Source organism: Terrapene carolina, unplaced genomic scaffold (assembly GCF_002925995.2).
Source record: "Terrapene carolina triunguis isolate 2854851 unplaced genomic scaffold, T_m_triunguis-2.0 Scaffold189, whole genome shotgun sequence".
NCBI classification, from domain to species: Eukaryota; Metazoa; Chordata; order Testudines; family Emydidae; genus Terrapene; species Terrapene triunguis.
Genome location: NW_020664540.1, coordinates 11,543,827 through 11,562,668, shown reverse-complemented (window position 1 = coordinate 11,562,668; position 18,842 = coordinate 11,543,827). Strand labels below are relative to the sequence as shown.

Here is an 18,842-nt window from a genome sequence, read left to right as displayed (position 1 = left end):
GAATTTAGCGCTACTCCTCTCGTTGGGGAGGAGTACAGAAGTCGAATTTAAGAGAGCTCTATGTCGAACTAAATAGCTTCGTGGTGTGGACGGGTGCTGGTTAATTCGATGTAACGGCGCTAAATTCGACATAAAAGCCTAGTGTAGACCAGGCCAAAGTGATGCAAAGTAGCTGTAGTCAAATTGCCTGTTTCTTTGTGCTAAGGTCCACAGATCCATTACAGTAGCTACTTCAGCCTGCTTCCAGATTAGGGGCAGAACCAGACATGCCAATAGAGTAGCAAGACTTCCCTGCTGCCAGAAGATTCCTGTACAGTAACTCCTCGCTTAACATTGTAGTTCTGTTCCTGAAAAATGCTATGTTAAGCAAATCCAATTTCCCCATAAGAATTAATGTAAATGGGGAGCGGGGGCTTAGGTTCCAGGGTAACTTTTTTCGCCAGACAAGACTATATAAATATATACACACACACTCACACACACATATACACTGTATAAGTTTTAAACAATTTAATATTGTACACAGCAATGATGATTGTGAAGCTTGGTTGAGGTGGTGGAGTCAGAGGGTGGGATATTTCCCAGGGAATGCCTTACTGCTAAATGATGAACTAGCACTCGGCTGAGCCCTCAACGGTTAACACATTGTTGTTAATGTAGCTTCTCACTCTACAAGGCAGCATGGATGGAGGGAGGGGAGACAGCATGGCAGAGAGAGACAGACAGATGTACACCCTGTGTATATGAGAGAGAGAGAGACGCGCTTGCCCCTTTAAGTACGCTGACCCCCTCTAAGTACACTGCCTTTTTAAGTAGATCAGCAAGTTGAGATAGCAGCTGCTGCCAGCAAACTTCCTCCGTCATTAGCCCTGTTGTCGTCCCCCCTGTCCCCCGCCGCTCTGTGGAGATGGGGTAAAAGGAGCAGGAGGGGAGGGGGACACCCTGACATTAGCACTCCTCTTCCTCCCCCATCACCCCCGCACAACAAGCAGGAGGCTCCTGGGAGCAGCTCCAAGGCAGAGGGCAGAAGCAGCACATGGCAGTTGAGGAAGGGATAGCTGAACTGCCAGCAACTGATAGCCTGCTATGCGGCTGCCGCACAGGGAACTTAGGGGAGCGGGGAGCTGAAGGGGGGAGGGTGCCAGTCCACCCTGCTTCCGAGCCCCCACCAGCTAGCTGCAACAGGCTGCTCTTTCTGCAAAAAGTGGACAAAGCAGGCAGCTGCCAAACAACGTTATAAGGGAGCATTGCGCAACTTTAAACGAGCATGTTCTCTAATTGATCAGCAACGAAACAGCGTTAACCGGGAAGACGTTAAGTGAGGAGTTACTGTAGGTTGTTTTGTTTTTTGTTGGGGGAGAGGGTTGGTTTTATTTGCCTCCACATCAGCAAGCAGCTTCTCCTCCATTCCCTGGTGCAGAGCTTCACTGAGGGAAAACTCCACACTTTTGGACTAACAATTCAGTTAAATAATATGTCTAATTCCTAGCTGTGCCCCAGTCTGCATTTGATTTTTGGGGAGGTCATGCCCTCAGCTCTGCTTCCCTTTCTGAGGCATTTGCAGTAGCTTGTGCCCCTGCAGTCTTCAGGGAGTGAGAAGCTGAGAAAGCAGAGGCCAAAGGAAGGTAGGGAGGATTCAAAAAAAGCATTAAATAAATTGATTTTATTTAAATTCGATTTTTTTTTTTACTTTAAACTTTATTTTTAAAATAAACCCTCTAAAAATCTATTTTAAAATAGGTTGTCCAATATTAAAGACTGAATTTATAATCTATTAACATCATTTAAAGACAAAAAAATATTTAAGCAGTACGTTTACTGCCAAGTTTTAAAGAAAGTCATACTACTGAATGGGTGGAAGTCACTGGCTAAGCACTTGGAACTAGAGATCATTGAAATGCTAAACCAGCTTTTGACAGCAGTAGCCTCTTCTGCAGGTGCAGAGAGTATTCTGTTCATTTCAGTTTATTCAACTAGTTCAGTACAATAATTTGTTCATTCAAGGTTAAGAAACTAATTGGGAATTGAAAAAGCAGGAAGGCTTCTTTTTCTTTACCAACCTATGAAGAAAAACTACATGAGCGAGGATGAGATCTATTAGTTCTAAAATCCCAAAGGACATGGTGACCAGAAACAATCAGATCAATTCACTAACTACAGATTTTTCCTTTAATAAATCAGTTTTAAATGTAAATGTTTTGATAAACTCTTTGACAAAACTACCTCAAATGTGCTGGATACAGAAGAAAAAAACGTTTATTAAAAACTGTTTTGTGATTTTAATTGAATTTGAATTTACATGCTAATAGAGCTAATCACAAATAAAATATTAATATCTAGTAAATAAGTAATGCATCTTTCACCATTTTGTAACAAAATAAAATACATCAACATTAAGAATCTGAATAAATGTAAGGCTTCATAATTGCTTAAATAAATGAATATAGATATAGCACATCCTCCTGGTTAGCAAAAAGAAGCACCGATTTAGTGTAAAGGCTGTATTTAGTTTCAGATCAGTGTGGTGTAATAGGTTAATTCTCATCGGTTGATAACTTTCTTTAGGAAAGTAACTCAAAAGTACAAATGCAAAACATAATTAAAATTGATTACTTAAATCAAGATTCTCTTCCTGTTGCACTTCGATGTGGTTGCCAGTCTCAAGGCTGGATAAATATTCCTGTGAGGGGGAGAAAAATGAAAAGTGGATAATGGGAGAAAAGATAATCCAAATATTGGGTAGATGTAGACAGGAGATGTCAAGCTGCCTGGAGGGCTGCAGGAGTGGGAGTACCAACCTGAGGGCAGACTGTGACGAAGCAGGGCAGAAACCGCAAATTGGTTATGAGTTCTATACTTAGATTTCACCAGCCAAGTATCAAGTGTGAACTCCTCAAGCACTATAACAGCCTTAACATGTAGTCACAGACAGTCCTCTTGGGTACTCCGATCTATCTTGCCACTCAGGCAAGCTTGCCTTTGTGATGGATGGTCCCTTGCACCAAATATCACAACAATGCTCTGGTTACTCTCAATCCCAAAGGACCAGTCACTTACCAGAGGTCAAGTGCACCCTAGGTCTCTCACCAAAGACCATGCTTGCAGCCAATCCTATCATAAACTAACTGCAGATTTATTAATTGAGAAAAAGAAATGGATTGTTTACAAGATTAAAAGCAGGTAAACATATACAAATGAGTTAGTCTTAGGTTCCAGACGATAATAGAAGTTGCTGTAATGTCCAAGCTCTATATATCCTTTAGTGCTAAACAGCTGGGGATCTCTTGCTTATGCCTAGGAATCTTTGCTCCTCTGAGTTCAAGCAACATAGAGATGATTTCTTCTTGACAAAGATTTTTATTCCCTCCCCATAGAGTTCAAGCTGATAAGACGAGGGCTTGTGCATGTCTCCTTTTCATGTGTGTGGGGCGAGCAATCAACAAAGCCTTTTGTCCACTGATGTTCCACAATGGCTTGTCTGGTGTCTGAGCCTTCTTTTGTTGGAGAAGAGGTGACACCTGGGTTAACAGTTTCAGAGCAAATATTTATATAGTTACTGAGCAAACACTTAAACATTACCTTATAACGTGGGATACAGATATTATAAGAAAGATTAATGCATACAGCCACTTTACAAGCATTTCATAAAGTTTAAGCACTAGACACATTTTTATAAATCTAATCTCTCTCAATAATACTAACAGTGAACCAGATTGGTTTCCACCTATGCATTTGTTCAGTGAGGTCTAGGGGGCTTGGCATGAGTTGGCAATTGATCTCCCAGCATCACAGGAGAGAGAAGGTCATTTGATAGGAGATGGAAGGAGAGGAAAAAATGGTTTGGTAGTGGGAAAAGGGGGAAGAGACTAATGCCCTTAAAATTTTCTTTCTCTATTTGAAATAGTTGGAGGGACAGATCTCCTGACACCATTAAACCCTAGTGTGTTATGCTGGTGATCATTCATTTTTATTAAATGATTTTGTAAACTTCAGCAGTGACTTGCAGGTCTTAAACCCTCATCTCCTCCTATCTCTTGTACACTCCATTTGTAGCGAATTCTCTCCTCCCTCTATGAGCATTCCAACTAGTTCCACTGTGGATCATATGCTCCTCTTTGGTGTGATAGCTCATAATCCATTCTGTTGGTGATGTCACACCAATCATGAAGAGAGCTGTGTATTTAGAGAAAAGTCAGTCTGAGTTCTTCCAGGAACCATGCAGAGCCAGGGCAGGCACGGAGCCTGCCTTAGCCCCGCTGTGCCGCTGACTGGACTTTTAGCGGCACGGTCAGCAGTTTTGACTAGAGCCTCCAGGGTCCCTTTTTGACCGGGCGGTCTGGTCGAAAACTGGATGCCTGGAAACCCTAATTCTAGCTAATACCAATTGCTTCCACGTACCATAGGTTTCACTGAAGGATTGTTTTGCAGTCACCAGACTGAGGTGGTCTGTAGGGCTATAAATCTGTTTGCATGCAAACTCAGTCACAGTAGCTATGTCAGGCATGACATTTAAAGGAACTGAGAATCCATTACTTAATCACTGCAATACATTTCCAGGTACCAGATATGGTGAGCTTGCCCCATTGAATTGTATGGGGTTTATCACTGTTCCTCTTAAGTGGATTATATTACATGAGAAATCACCTGATGATGACTCCAAAGGAATATTTAAGTTCAGCCGCTTTGTGTAGTACCCTATAACAGTAGTGTGGAAGCAGAAAAAGAACTGTCAGAAAAGAACTGCAATGCATGACAGTTCTTTTTCTGCTTCCACAGTAGTATCTGTAAATTCAATCTGAATACTGTTCTTTAAGGAAATACAACATTGCCAGAATTACATTCATACAAAACTAGTTTGAAGTCCCTTTTAGCCACATTTGTCTCTTTGAAAAAAGCTTTCCATGTATCGTTTGTACCATGTTGACAGGAAGTCAAATGTAGCCCTGGTGCAAGTTACACCCGGACTGTACATGGCCCGGAAACTGCAAAAATACCTTCCTTTTACGGTGTTTCAAATTAGGGATTTATTGAATGATTTTAACTATGAGGCTGATTATCATTTGGTTTTAGAAAATGACCATGAGCTACATTGAAATCTCTTCAGTAAATGTTGGAGTTAACAAATTTGTGCACAGGTTTTTTTGCCCATTTAATTTTAACACAAATTTGCCTAGTTCTGCAAATATTTCTTGTCGTGAAAATGTTCAATAAATGCAGCTTTTTTAAAAACTTGGTTTTGTTTACCTTTGTGTTAGTGGCATCTCCTTTCCTTTCCTTTTGCTGTCTGGATTTGCTAACCCTTTGACTGAGGGCAATCTCATGAGTGTTCCAGGATATTCATTTAGCTGTTGGTGGGAAAATGTTGACAGCTGAGAGGTTAAATGCTCAGGAGGTGTTAGTGTGGATACCCAGATAACATATGCACAGTAGGCTGAAATTCCTTAAGCTTAAAGACCTTGTTGTAATGCTAATATAAACGCTCACTTGTTCTGTTTATAAGGAAAGCAATAACATGAAAAGAAGAGCTGGTATGTGGCTGAATAGGAAGCAGATGGAGAGACTTTTTTTAAACAGCTGTTTCTCAGATTCTGGTTGATGTGGGTACTTTTCCCCTCCCTCTCCATGCATACAAAGCCCATGAAGTTTCCATGACAATGTTCTCTTGCCAAAGGTTACAACTATTAAGTATAATTTTTTTGTGTCGGCTATCATAAGTCAGTATACATTTCCAGCTTTATTGAAGTCTAGTACTATAGAAGCAATAATTCTGGCTAATTGATGTTTAGTTTTTACATTACTATGGAATAAAAAAACTGCAAACCATCAGTCTTTAGGTACAAATAGTAGGACTATATGAATTGAAAGGAATTTTATTTGAAACCATCTCATAATTGGTATCGAAATTCCTAGTTTTAAATGGTCAGGAGATTCTATTCTGATTTGGACAACATTTCATTTGCCATAATTTCTTTTTCCAGTACCAAAATCTCCACTAACTCTGACTTTTGGATTCATGGCCATTGGAAATATGTTTCTTACCTTTTTCACCATCCCTCATTCACTAGCTAAAATCTCCTTTCCCTATTTCTCTTTAACTCTATGCAAACAAAGGATTCACACTTATCAATTTCATCCTTGAAGTTGGTGTAGTTCCTAGAAAAAAGGGTCTGAAAGAAATAAAACTTTAGTCATGTGCCCCTCTTTAAAAGTCATATCAAACTTCAATTGATATTGCTCCCCTGTGCACTAATACAGAGAGTAATATACATTTCAAAATAATACTCTAACCCAAAACAGAATTTTTGTACATCCTTTTTTTCACCTGTGTTCAAAATGGAAATGCTGATGCAACCATACCAGTAGTTGTGCTACCGATGTTGGGGGCCAGGCTAGTCAGTGGTGTTGGTGGGGTTATTTAGTCAAGGGGTACTCAGTTAACGCATGCTTAATAAGGAGCTGATTTTAATAAATTATTCTAAAATCCACATGCATGGATAGTGAGATTCTTATAAATATTTGTATGTCACGGGAGGAGTAGGGGTAGGGGAATACTACTTGGGTGTAAACTTGGGGTCATTCAGTCAAGGAATTCCTCAGATATAGGACCCCCTCCCAACAAGGAGCCCATAGTCAAATTGCTTTAAAAACATGCATGGCTAGATTATCTTGAAAATGGGTATTCCATAATAGGGGCGAAGACTCTAGGGGACGAGAACCCAGGGATGACTGGATTCGTTCATATCTCTTCAGTTCTCCCACGATCCGGAAAGTTTTGCAGAACCCCTTCCCTCTAATCCTCAAAGTGGAATACAGCATCTGGGGCTCCACTCCACTCCCCCTTGCTGCATCTATTTGATAGATGTGCTCCTCGGAGCCTGTTGGTTTCCACTTGGCCCCTGGAGCAGTACAGGAGTCATGGAGGCACCAGAAAGAGGGCAGAGTTGGTAGCTGAGTGGCAGTGATGTGTTCCTTTAGCCTCCGTACCCAAAGGTACGTGCCAGTTGTACCTCCTGCACTACCACCATTTCATCAAAAAGAGGAAATTCACTACCTCAGAACTCAGCATTAAAGTTAAGGTTGACCGGCACTGCCTTGTACCTCTCCAGAAGGTATACGTCAGCCCCACCCCACAACCTGAATTCTTCCCTCTGAGTGATGTCCCATCTTGTCTATCAGGGCAACACATCACTCTGCCCTTCCAGATAATATAGAGCACTGCAGGATGCAGCACATGGTATAATAGGAACAGGAGTGCAAGTAAAATCCATGTTTTACCAGTATGCGGAGGTGGGCACGAGCTAAGGGGGGGGCACGTGACCCTCCATGTGACTCCTCACCGCCCAACCTGGGGCCCCCACGTTCTCCCTGTCCCCATCCCACAGCCGTCCCATGTTACCCGGGGCGGGGTAGCTCTGTCCTCCGCCCAAGTCCTGCTGTGCTGGAGACAGGGCTTCATGGGGGAGTCGAGGCTGGAGGCCGGCGGTACAGCCACCGGAGGAGCTGCCAGCATTCTTCTCCTTTCCCCGCTGCCCCTCCCAGCCCCGCACCCTGCCCTTCCAGGCACAGAGCTATGTCTCCGTCCTTCCTTGTACTACAGCAGCGGCCCTGTCAGAGACAGGGCTGGGGGCGGTACAGCCGCCAGAGCAACTGCCGGCATTCTGCTGCTGTCTTTCCGGTATGCCGTACCGGCTATAAATAGCTTGCTGGTACGGTGTACCGGAGCGTACCGGCCTACTTGCACAGCTGAGTAGGAAAAACCTTTCAAACTGCGTCCTCACTAAAGCAAACGTCGTATTTAGGGCAGGCTCCGTGAACACTGCATGGTATGTTTACACTGTAGCTGAGAGCAAGCCTTGCAGCCTGGATAGGTAAACTTGTGCTGGCCTGGCTCACTCTAGCATGCTAAAAATAGCTATGTAGATGTTGTGACTCAGAGTCTCAAGCCCACCCAGCCCCATAAGCTTCAGTGCCCCAGCTGTGATGTCTACACAGTTATTGTTAGTTTGCTAGTGTGAGCCCTGCTAACACAAGTCTATCTGCTCAGGTTGGGAAGCTTGCTTCCAGCTGCAGTGTATACATACACCCAGCCTGTGCTCAACCACTTCACCTACTTTTCACAAACCAGAGTGGCCCGATGTTAGCACCTCTTGTCCTAAGGATTCCCTCTGGAACAGCACGTTCCCTTGCCTCTGAGCTATAGTGCACTAACTGCTGCAAATCTCCATGGCAAACAGGCTGCTGTGTTCTACTTGCACAACCAACGTATTTCCCCACAGAAATGAGCCGTCCATGATCTCTTTGGGGGCAGATGCACCTTTCTTCATGTTTCAGCATGCACTGTGGCAACCTGCTGCAGTAATCCCTGCACCAGTCAATACAGCTGTCCCTAACACAATGTAGGACATAGGGTGATCAGATGTCCCGATTTTATAGGGACAGTCCCGATATTGGGGGATTTTTCTTATATAGGTGCCTATTACCCCACACACTCTGTCCTGATTTTTCATACTTGCTATCTGGTCACCCTAGTAGGGCAGTTGGAGTGCATGCAGACAAATGAGAGAATACAATTGTGGGACACACCACAGCACGTAAAATGGCACATTACTTAATTACTCCTGATGTCTGTTTATTGTAGGGCAGCCCTGGCAGAAACAAACTTACCCTACACCCCACTCCCCCCAAGTAACTCTTGCCGGCTCCCAGGGGAAGAATTAAGGTTGCAGGGCTCATGTGTACCTCTATGTCTCTATTTCCTGGTTTTCAGAGGTTTAACTATAGGTGTGGTTGATGTTCCAGGAGGTGTTGAGGTGCTGCATTAATGAAGTTTTTGGGTAATGAATTAAATCAGATGCCAACTTGCAATTTTATTACAGATCTTGTGATATTTAGTGTGTTTTCTCAAAACGCCAGCTCCTGGAGCAGTACAATTACATCACAATCTCAGCTGTGTTTATTTTTTTTAAATGAAATAAACTGTCCTTCGTGGTTGTGGTGGAAAGCTTGAAAGCACAAATGGTAAAGGCTCAAAAAAAACCAAAGGCAAATAAAACTAACCAAATTGAAGTACTTTAAAATAACAAGATTTAAAACAGTCTCATGACTTTCTGTAGGGTCTTTTGGAAGGCTTTGGGATTTGGCAATACTGTGACATGATTGTAGGAGTAATTTGGGATTGTGTAACTTTTTATTTAATTGTGATGTTAAAACTTTTCATAATCTGGCAGTGGCAGATTGCCACCTGACCATCTTACTTGATTTTTTTCTGTCTTTCCCCCACCCCCACTGTTTCTCTGTCTTTTGTTTCTTAGTGCAAGTTGTTAGAAAGGTAGGGTCTGTACCTTTCTGTGCTTATACAATGCCCGATGCACTGGGTGCTACTAGAAACAAATGACAGATTTTTAATTCTTTGACTTTACAGTTTTACTTTAGTGGCCAATTGCTTTCTAAGGCAAGTAATAAAAATGCATATGAAATTTCTTTGAACTGGAGCAACTGCCTGTGCTGTATTCACTGTGGAAAGTATGTCTTCTTGTACACTTTGAACAATTTCTTAGCATTTTGGAAAGCAGTTATGCAATACCAGGAAATACACTGCTAAATTCATATTATTTAAACCCAGTTTTTCAATGGAAGGGGGAGAAAAACCCTGCTGACATAACATTGGAAAAGTTGCATCCATTGCTAGATACATTTCTTCAAATGTGATTTTCATTTCTCAAATCCTAAGAAAATGACAGCCTTTGGCAATATTAATGAATTTTTCTAAAGCGTAGGTTATGAGGAGTTAACCTAAAAGTCATTTCAGGTAAACCAGCTTCTAAAGTAGCTAGTATATGGGTTTAAAATAAGGCATCTACTGCTTAGGTCACCTAGTAAATTGCTAACGGGAATCAAATGAGAGTACTGGAGTTAAAGCCGTAATGCATTAGTGAGCGTGTGGTATAGGATTCATTGGAATATGGTGACATTTATGAAGGGCCTAATATTACAGCTCATACATCAAAAAGATTTGTTTTTCTGGTTGCATTAGACTGCTTACTGACTAGTGAGGGCTGGACTCTAATCTAATGGCTGGAGAAATGGAGATAAAAATAACTTATAGGCATGTCCTGGCCTAGTTTTTTTCAGAGAAAGTATTGGTCCAGGTCAGTCTAATAACGATTAGACATGTTAAGGGAGCCAAAATTCTAATTAGATTTATGCAATCTATGCCACATAATTAATACCTGTAAAGATCCATAGTATGTTACAGAAGTAGAAAACATTCTTTACATTGACAGCAATAGAATGGTATGCTGCAAAAAAAAAAAAAATCAGACTAGTTTAATGGTGTAGGCTAAAAGTTCACTTGATTTGCTCTTTCAGTTATAGACAGCACTATATAAAGTGCCCATTAGCTCTGAGACAGATAGGACTTGTGTTTCCAGAATTGTTTCTAGGGTTGGTAATTAATCTTTCCAACCCCATTAATGTTTGTCGTGTGTTTATATACTAAATTTGTCTTAATGTTTTTGTAAATGTGGTTATCTATATTAAGCTTTGCTGCTTTCTATGTTTAAAAATTGTATGATTTGTATTACATGTGCTGGTTTCACTATATTATTTCTACTACAGTAGCACCCACAGACCATAGTCAGGGCTCAGGACCCTATTGTGCTAAGTGTTGTATGTACAAAACGTAAAAGATTGTCCCTGCCCGATACAGTTTACAATCTAAGGCCCAATCCTGCAATTTTTGATGTGCTGGCAGACTGCTGACTTGTATGGAGCCCCGTTGACTTCAGTGGCAAGATGGGACCTAAATAGATAACAGGTGACTTCAACAGATGGTGAGACAGTTATGATCAATGGAAAGTTATAAAGGCATGGAACTTCTGTAATTTATTTATACATTATAGCAGTTATAATTATGTGGGATAGATTGCATAAATCTATGGAGGAATTAGCTTATCAGTGATCACTGTGCATGTATAAATTCATAATTTAAAATGGTCCAGTTTTTGTCCATTGAAGTTAAATTCATAAAACAAAACAACATAGCCTGAAATCTTGTAACCTCTTTAATGTTGTAAATTATATTCCATGAAACTGAAATATGGCTAAACATCTTCACCTAGAACAATGGGAAACATTTCTTCTTTCTTACAGTAGTGTGATTTTTTTTTAAAAGGTTTGTCATTCTGAAATGTTAGACTTTGCTGTTTCCTTGTTTTTTGTGGCTTTCTCGGGTCTTTAATGGTACTCCAAAAAGCTTTTTGTGATTCATTTAAGAAATGAACTCTATTGCTTTGGGATCAGTTAAAATGTCTCAGTGAAATAAAGTCCCTGAAAATTGTTTTATCTGAAGCAATAAAGAAAAGTATACCAAGCTGCTCAATTTAACTATCCCTTTCCATATAGGATACTTGTCATTTTGTAGATCAAGAGAAATATGAATAAATCACCAGTGTGATAGACTATCTCTTTAAACATCGGTTGATATAATTAATTATGCATCATCTTGTAGTGTTGTGACAATGTTGAACTTGGGCATTTTTAACACTTAAATTTCCATTATATTGTTACACGTACTCTGTGCTGCAGAAATTCTATTTATATAGATGCATCTGCATGCTGAATAACTATTAATTTTGCAGACTATGCTGATCTCAATAACTTGAGCCAAACTGTTATGTCTTTAAAAACTAGAATTCATCTGGAATGAGTTAATGTTTGCTGGTTATTTGTTTTGTTTTTGAAGATGTAATTATTAGATTCTAATGGTCTTGTGTCACTGATGATAGTTTAGTTGGTATTTCACTTGCCTTAGTACCCCCTTCTGAAAATTAGAGAGAAATTAACTCCTTAGTACTTTGTGCTTTGATATATGAGGCTGAAAAGTGTTATGAAAAAGTTAAGTATTATTTGCATTGGATATTCTTTAGAAATTATTATGAACTTATATGCAGTTAATGTATTATCCCGTTATCTGCTGGACTTGGTTTTTTCATATTTTTTTTTATAATGGTTATGTTGTATATTCAATGTAATGCTATTCTGGCAAATTCAGAAAGCTTAAAAATCATTTTGTTTCAAATGAGTTACTACTTTATACATATATATAAAAACAGTGAATAATTGATGCTATTTAAGCTTTAGATAATTCTTGCTAAAAATGGAATAAAATCAATTTTTTAATAAAAAATAAGTCTAGTGTAAGTGTGGTGTCTACTTTTCTTTTTTGTTTTTGTGCAAAGGAAGACAGAGAGGGGTATATGGATGCTGGGGTTCTGAGGGGTAGTAATTTTAGGCTCATGATGAAATTTCAAAAACAAATCTGATAGATTGGGGAATCTAAATTTCTCAAATATTAGTTACACTTGTAGTCTGAAAATACATAGGGAGCCAAACAGATACAGTTCTTGAATCAGAAAAGCCATTGTAAGAACTAAGGGGGTTTGTTTGTGTGTCGATTTACTCAGCTTTGTAATAGAATGTTGTAGTACACTGTTCTTTTTCCTGATTATTGTCAGGTGTTTATATAGTGAAATGAGTCTGATTATAATGTTTAACAGTAAGCTTATGTGCAATGGAAATATCTTTTTGTTCTCTTATTCAACAGGCCATCAGCTGTAAAGGTCAGCACAGTATCTCTTATACGTTATCCAGAAACCAAACAGTTGTAGTGGAGTATACACATGATAAAGATACAGATATGTTTCAGGTAAGACTCTGCTTATTAAAATAGTATACTTGTTATGCAGCCCCTCTGCAAGCAACCCCACTTCTACTCTTTCTTAAGTGCTACCTTTGTGCTATAGAAGTCTCATGACCATATTTAGAGTTGCTCTTCCTATTGAACAGGCTATCTTTTTAACCAGAGCCAGTATCTGTTAAACATCCTTACCCTTCCACCACTGTTTATTTTCCATACGGATACCATAGCAGCTGTAAAAATGGCACATGCAGTGTATTTGGGAGCATTAAGAAACACTAAGGCCCAGAATACAACTAGAGTTAGAGGGGTTAGAGTAGCAAGGGAGTAGCTGGTAGCAGGAGATGGGAGAAGGAAGGGAGAGGCAGGAGCAAAACGGGGGCAGAAGATGGTGGGGCAAGGAATAGGAACATGGGTGAGAGCCAGGGATGAGAACTACGCCTTCAAGGAGGCAGGAGTCCTATGGAAAAAATAATATGTGATCTTGTAATTAAAGACTGCATCATAATGCATATAAACAAGGACGCTGAATTGAGGATGCATAGGCAGCCTTATTTCCGGCATTGTCTAACTTTTGAGTGCTTGACTTTGCAACAGTAACATTCTCTTAACGTAGGTTGTTTTTTAATGTCATTTTTAGGGCTGTCGATTAATCGCAGTTAACTCGTGATTAACTCAAAAAAATTAATCGCGATTAATTGCAGATTTAATCGCACTGTTAAACAATAGAATGCCAATTGAAATTTATTAAATATTTTGGATGTTTTTCTACATTTTCAAATATATTGATTTCAGTTACAACACAGAATACAGAGTGTACACTGCTCACTTTATATTATTTTTATTACCAATATTTGCACTGTAAAAATGATAAACAAAAGAAATAGTATTTTTCAGTTCACCTCCTGCAAGTACTGTAGTGCAATCTCTTTATCGTGAAAGTGCAACTTACAAATGTAGATTTTTTTGTTACATGGTTTTGTTTTTGAGTGCAGTTATGTAAAACTTTAGAGCCTGCAAGTCCACTCAGTCCTACTTCTTGTTCAGCCAATCGCTAAGACAAACAAGTTTGTTTACATTTACGGGAGATAATGCTGCCCGCTTCTTATTTACAATGTCACCTGAAAGTGAGAACAGACATTCGCATGGCACTTTAGTAGCCGGCATTGCAAGGTATTTACATGCCAGATCTGCTAAGCTTTCGTATGCCCCTTCATGCTTCAGCCACCATTCCAGAGGATATTCTTCCATGCTGATGACGCTCGTTAAAAAAATGTGTTAATTAAATTTGTGACTCAACTTCTTGAGGGAGAATTGTATGTCTCCTACTCTGTGTTTCACCTGCATTCTGCCATATATCTCATGTTATAGCAGTCTTGGATGATGACCCAGCATGTTGTTCGTTTTAAGCACACTTTCACTGCAGATTTGACAAAACGCAAAGAAGGTACCAATGTGAAGTTTCTAAAGATTTAAGCATCTGATGTGCCTTCCAAAATCTGATTGGGACGGGGTTTGGAGCATGCTTTCAGAAGTCTTAAAAGAGCAACACTCCAATGCGGAAACTACAGAACCTGAACCACCAAAAAAGAAAATCAACCTTCTGTTGGTGGCATCTGACTCAGATGATGAAAATGAACATGCATTGGTCTACACTGCTTTGCATTGTTATCAGGCAGAACCCATCATCAGCATGGACGCATGTCCTCTGGAATGGTGGTTAAAGCATGAAGGGACATGAATCTTTAGTTCGTCTGGCATGTAAATATCTTGCAACGCTGGCTACAACGGTGCCATGCAGACGCCTGTTGTCGCTTTCAGGTGACATTGTAAACAAGAAGCGGGCAGCATTATCTCCTGCAAATGTAAACAAACTTGTTTATCTGAGCGATTGGCTGAACAAGAAGTAGGAATGTGTGGACTTTGTTTTATTTTTGAATGCAGTTATTTTTTGTACATAATTCTATATTTGTACGTTCAACTTCCATGATAGAGATTGCACTACAGTACTTGTATGAGGTGAATTTAAAAATACTATTTCTTTTGTTTTTACAGTGCAAATATTTATAATAAAAAATATACAGTTAGCACTGTACACTTTGTATTCTGTGTTGTAATTGAAATCAACATATTTGAAAATGTGGAAAACATCCAAAAATACTTATATAAATAGTATTCTATTATTAACAGTGCGATTAATTACTTTTTTTAATCGCTTGACAGCCCTAGTAATTATATATATATAAAAAAAGAATTTCTGTACATAGGGTCACTAGGCTGAGGAAAAAAACTTGCACAATCTTTTCTTGTCAAGGCCACACACGTTCATCTTAACAGTAATTAAATCATCCTACTTTGCGTTATTAAACGCCTTTGTTCAGTCTGTAGCACTTAAAAGTGTTCAGCACTTGGTTTTCTTTCTGTTGACACAATGAGGAGAGGAAATGGCCTAACTATCCAAATGTAAATACCTTCTGCTCCAATCATTTTCTATTCTTGCTCCATCTAAAGTTCTCCCAGGGGAATCTAGTGATGCATGAATTCTTATTACTTCCATTTAGTGATTAACGAGAAGTGTAGTTTTTGCTATAGTCTTGCTTTCTTAATGTACTTTCATGCCATAGCAAATAAACATTGCCCATTATGAATAAATTGAAAAGGAAGAATGGGCTTTTCCACGAAAACTAATAAAACAGGAGAATATTACTGAGATGTATTGTTCTGGGTTTTTGTCCACAGATCCAGCTATAGGTTACAGTGCAGTACAGTTTTTCCACTTTTATTTTCTCTCACTTTGGTGGATCTCAACAGTGAATTTTTTTTACAAACAAAATCAGGCCTTTCTTGACAGCTGGAGCTGGAATTTTCCCACTATCAATAATAATGTAGAAAAGGCAGAAATGTTCAATATTTCTGTTCTAGGTTTGGAAAAAAACAGATTTAGTCATATCATATACCACTCTTTCCATTGTACTAGGATCGCAGTAGGATGTTAGACCTTTTAAAATCAGCAGGTCAAAATAACTTACATCCAGGAGTTTTCAAAGATCCAGCTCAAGTGCTCATTGGACTGTTAATGTTGATTTTCAATGAAGAGTACGTCCACACCTAAGGCAGTGTGTAGAGTGCAGACACTGCACCCAGCTAGCATAGGTATAAATAGCAGTGTGGATGGTGAGACACAGCTTGGGCGAATAGAGTAGAAAAGAATCCTCTATGTGCCTGAATTATTGACTGTATGCCCTACACAGCTTTCTATACACCCAAGCAGTGCCTCCCAAATCTACCCTTCTGTTTTTAGTAGTGTAGTGTTTTGCTGCTTCCCCACTGAGAAGCCTTTCCCCATTGACTCCCCACTGCTGGAATCTTTCGTTGCCGCAGTGGGGAGCTGCTGACGCCTTTCACTGCTGTGTGTAGCTATACACTGCAGTGACAAGTGTGGACACAGGCTGCGTTTCACTGCAGTGTGTAGCTACACATACCCCACACTGCACCGTAAGTATAGACATGGCCAAAGTCTTGGAACACTGGCGAAGTTGCAGAGCCAGAAGACTGGAAGAAAGCTAATGTAGTGCCACTATTTTGAAAGGGTAAACGGGATGACCTGGGTAATTATAGGCCTGTCAGCCTGATATTGACCCTGGGCAAGATAATGGAGCTGCTTATACGGGACTTGATTAATAAAGAATTAAAGGAGGTTAAGCTGTAGCCGTGTTGGTCCCAGGATATTTGAGAGAGAAGCTAGGTGAGGTAATAACTTTTCATAGAATATCAGGGTTGGAAGGGACCTCAGCAGGTCATCTAGTCCAATCCCCTGCTCAAAGCAGGACCAATCCCCAACTAAATCATCCCAGCCAGGGCTTTGTCAAGCCTGACCGTAAAAAACCCTAAGGAAGGAGATTCCACTACCTCCTTAGGTAACCCATTCCAGTGCTTCACCACCCTTCTAGTGAAAAAGTTTTTCCTAATATCCAAGAAAAAGTTTTTCTGTTGGTGAAAGAGACACGCTTTTGAGCTTACACAGGGCGCTTGAACAAGCTTGTCTCTCTCACGAACAAAAGTTGGTCAATAAAAGATATTCCCTCACCCACCTGGTCTCTCTAAAGGAGTTTAATACAGTTAATGCCATCAGTATGGATTTATGGAAAATAGATCCTGTCAAATGAACCTGGTATCCTTTTTTTGATGAGATTACAAGTTTGGTTGATAAATGTAATAGTGTTGACATAATATACTTAGTCTTCTGTAGGGCATTTGACTTGGTACCACACAACATTTTGATCAAAAAACTAGAGAAAAAATTAACCTGGAATTCATTAAATGGATTAAATGCTGGGTAACTGATCAGTCTCAAAATGTAATTGTAAATAGGGAATCATCATTAAGTAGGTGTGTTTTTATCACCCTCCACGGGTGGTAAGAGGTCCTGCTTCTTGGTGTCAGGGCAGGATACGAGGGTGAGGAAGTGAAGGGTATGGAGCATGAGCATGTACAGCTGTTTCCTAGGCACAGTTCGGAGGCAGGCCGGCTGCAGGTTACGCAGCCGACTCAGCTGGTGTGGAAGGTGCAGCTGGGGAGGCTCATGGGGCAGGGGCCCGATGTTGAGGTCCGGATCCATTGGAGAGGCAGCTGAGCGAGCAGCCCTACTTTGGCTGAGGATTTGCCTCACAATGGCAATCTTGCAGAGCCTGCTGTCCCCTCTGTGATGGGTTCGGTCACAGAGATCCCCTTGGGACTGTCACCTGATGTGCTGAGACTACCTCTAAACCTGTTTTCTCTGCCAGTTTGGGCCTCCAGAACCCTGCCTTGTTGAGCCAGACATGCCACTCTGCTCCAACACAGACCCAAGGTCTGAACCACGCGCCCCAAAGCTGCAGACTTAACTGAAAACAGCTTAAGAAGTGCTCCTGTCTCCAGCACCCAGACACCCAACTCCCAATGGGATCCAAACCCCAAATAAATCTGTTTTACTCTGTATAACGCTTATACATGGTAAACTCATAAATTGTCCTCCCTCTATAACACTGATAGAGAGAGATGCACAGCTCTTTGCTCACACAGGTATTAATTACTTACTCTGGGTTAATTAATAAGCAAAAAGTGATTGTATTAAGTATAAAAAGTAGGCTTTAAGTGGTTCCAGGTAATAACAGACAGAACAAAGTAAGTTACCAAGCAAAACAAAACAAAACACGCAAGTCTAAGCCTAATACATTAAGAAACTGATTACAGATGAAATCTCACCCCCAGAGATGTTCCAATAAGCTTCTTTCATAGACTGGACTCCTTCCTAGTCTGGGTCCAGCAATCACTCACACCCCCATAGTTACTGTCCTTTGTTCCAGTTTCTTTCAGGCATCTCTTGGGGGTGGAGAGGCCATCTCTTGAGCCAGCTGAAGACAAAATGGAGAGGCTTCCAGGGCCTTTTATATTCTCTCTTGTGGGCAGAAACTCCTTTGTTCTTCTGTGCAAAGTCACAGCAACAAGATGGAGTTTGTAGCCACCTGGGCAAGTCACATGTCCATGAATGATTCAGCTTTTTGCAGGCCAATGCCATTGTTTACATTTTAGTTTGAACGTTCCGAGGAAAGCTCAGATATGGATTGGCGTCTACCAAAGTCCATTGTCAGTTAAGTGTTTCTTGACTGGGCACTTACTGAGAATAGTCCTTTCTGACCAAACGCTTCACTGAGGCTACTTAGAATCAAACACATTGAGATACAAGTACATAGCCAATCATCATAACTTCAAATACAAAAATGATACACACATACAGACAGCATAATCATAACCAGCAAATTACAACCTTTCCATTGACACCCCACTTGACCTCCTCTGTACAAGACCTGGTGCAACCATAGGACCCTGGTTGCAACAATGATCTATATGGTCTCAGTTCATGGCAATAATGTCACACGTACTATAAAGCAATGATGACCCTGAATGTATTTGAGTATGAAAGCTTTATTTTTCAGAGTAGAGCAATACTTCCGACGTTCTGTTTAAAGTAGTAGGGTCAAATTCTCTTCTGTTGTCATTGAGTAAAATTCCATTAAAGTCAATGGGTCTTCGCTTGTTTACATCATCAGAGAATTTGGCCCACCATCTTCAAAGACAGGTTTCAGAGTAGCAGCCGCGTTAGTCT

At 40.3% G+C, this 18,842-nt stretch overlaps 1 protein-coding gene across 1 annotated transcript in view; it reads left to right on the top strand.

Moving 5' to 3' along the window:
* The window catches only part of PELI2 (pellino E3 ubiquitin protein ligase family member 2), an 80,761-nt gene that overhangs the window by 53,449 nt on the left and 8,470 nt on the right, over nt 1-18,842 (top strand). Inside the window, exon 2 of the mRNA XM_024195927.1 lies at nt 12,605-12,706. Coding sequence (XP_024051695.1) covers nt 12,605-12,706 — 102 coding nt within the window. The remainder of the gene's footprint in view (nt 1-12,604; nt 12,707-18,842) is intronic.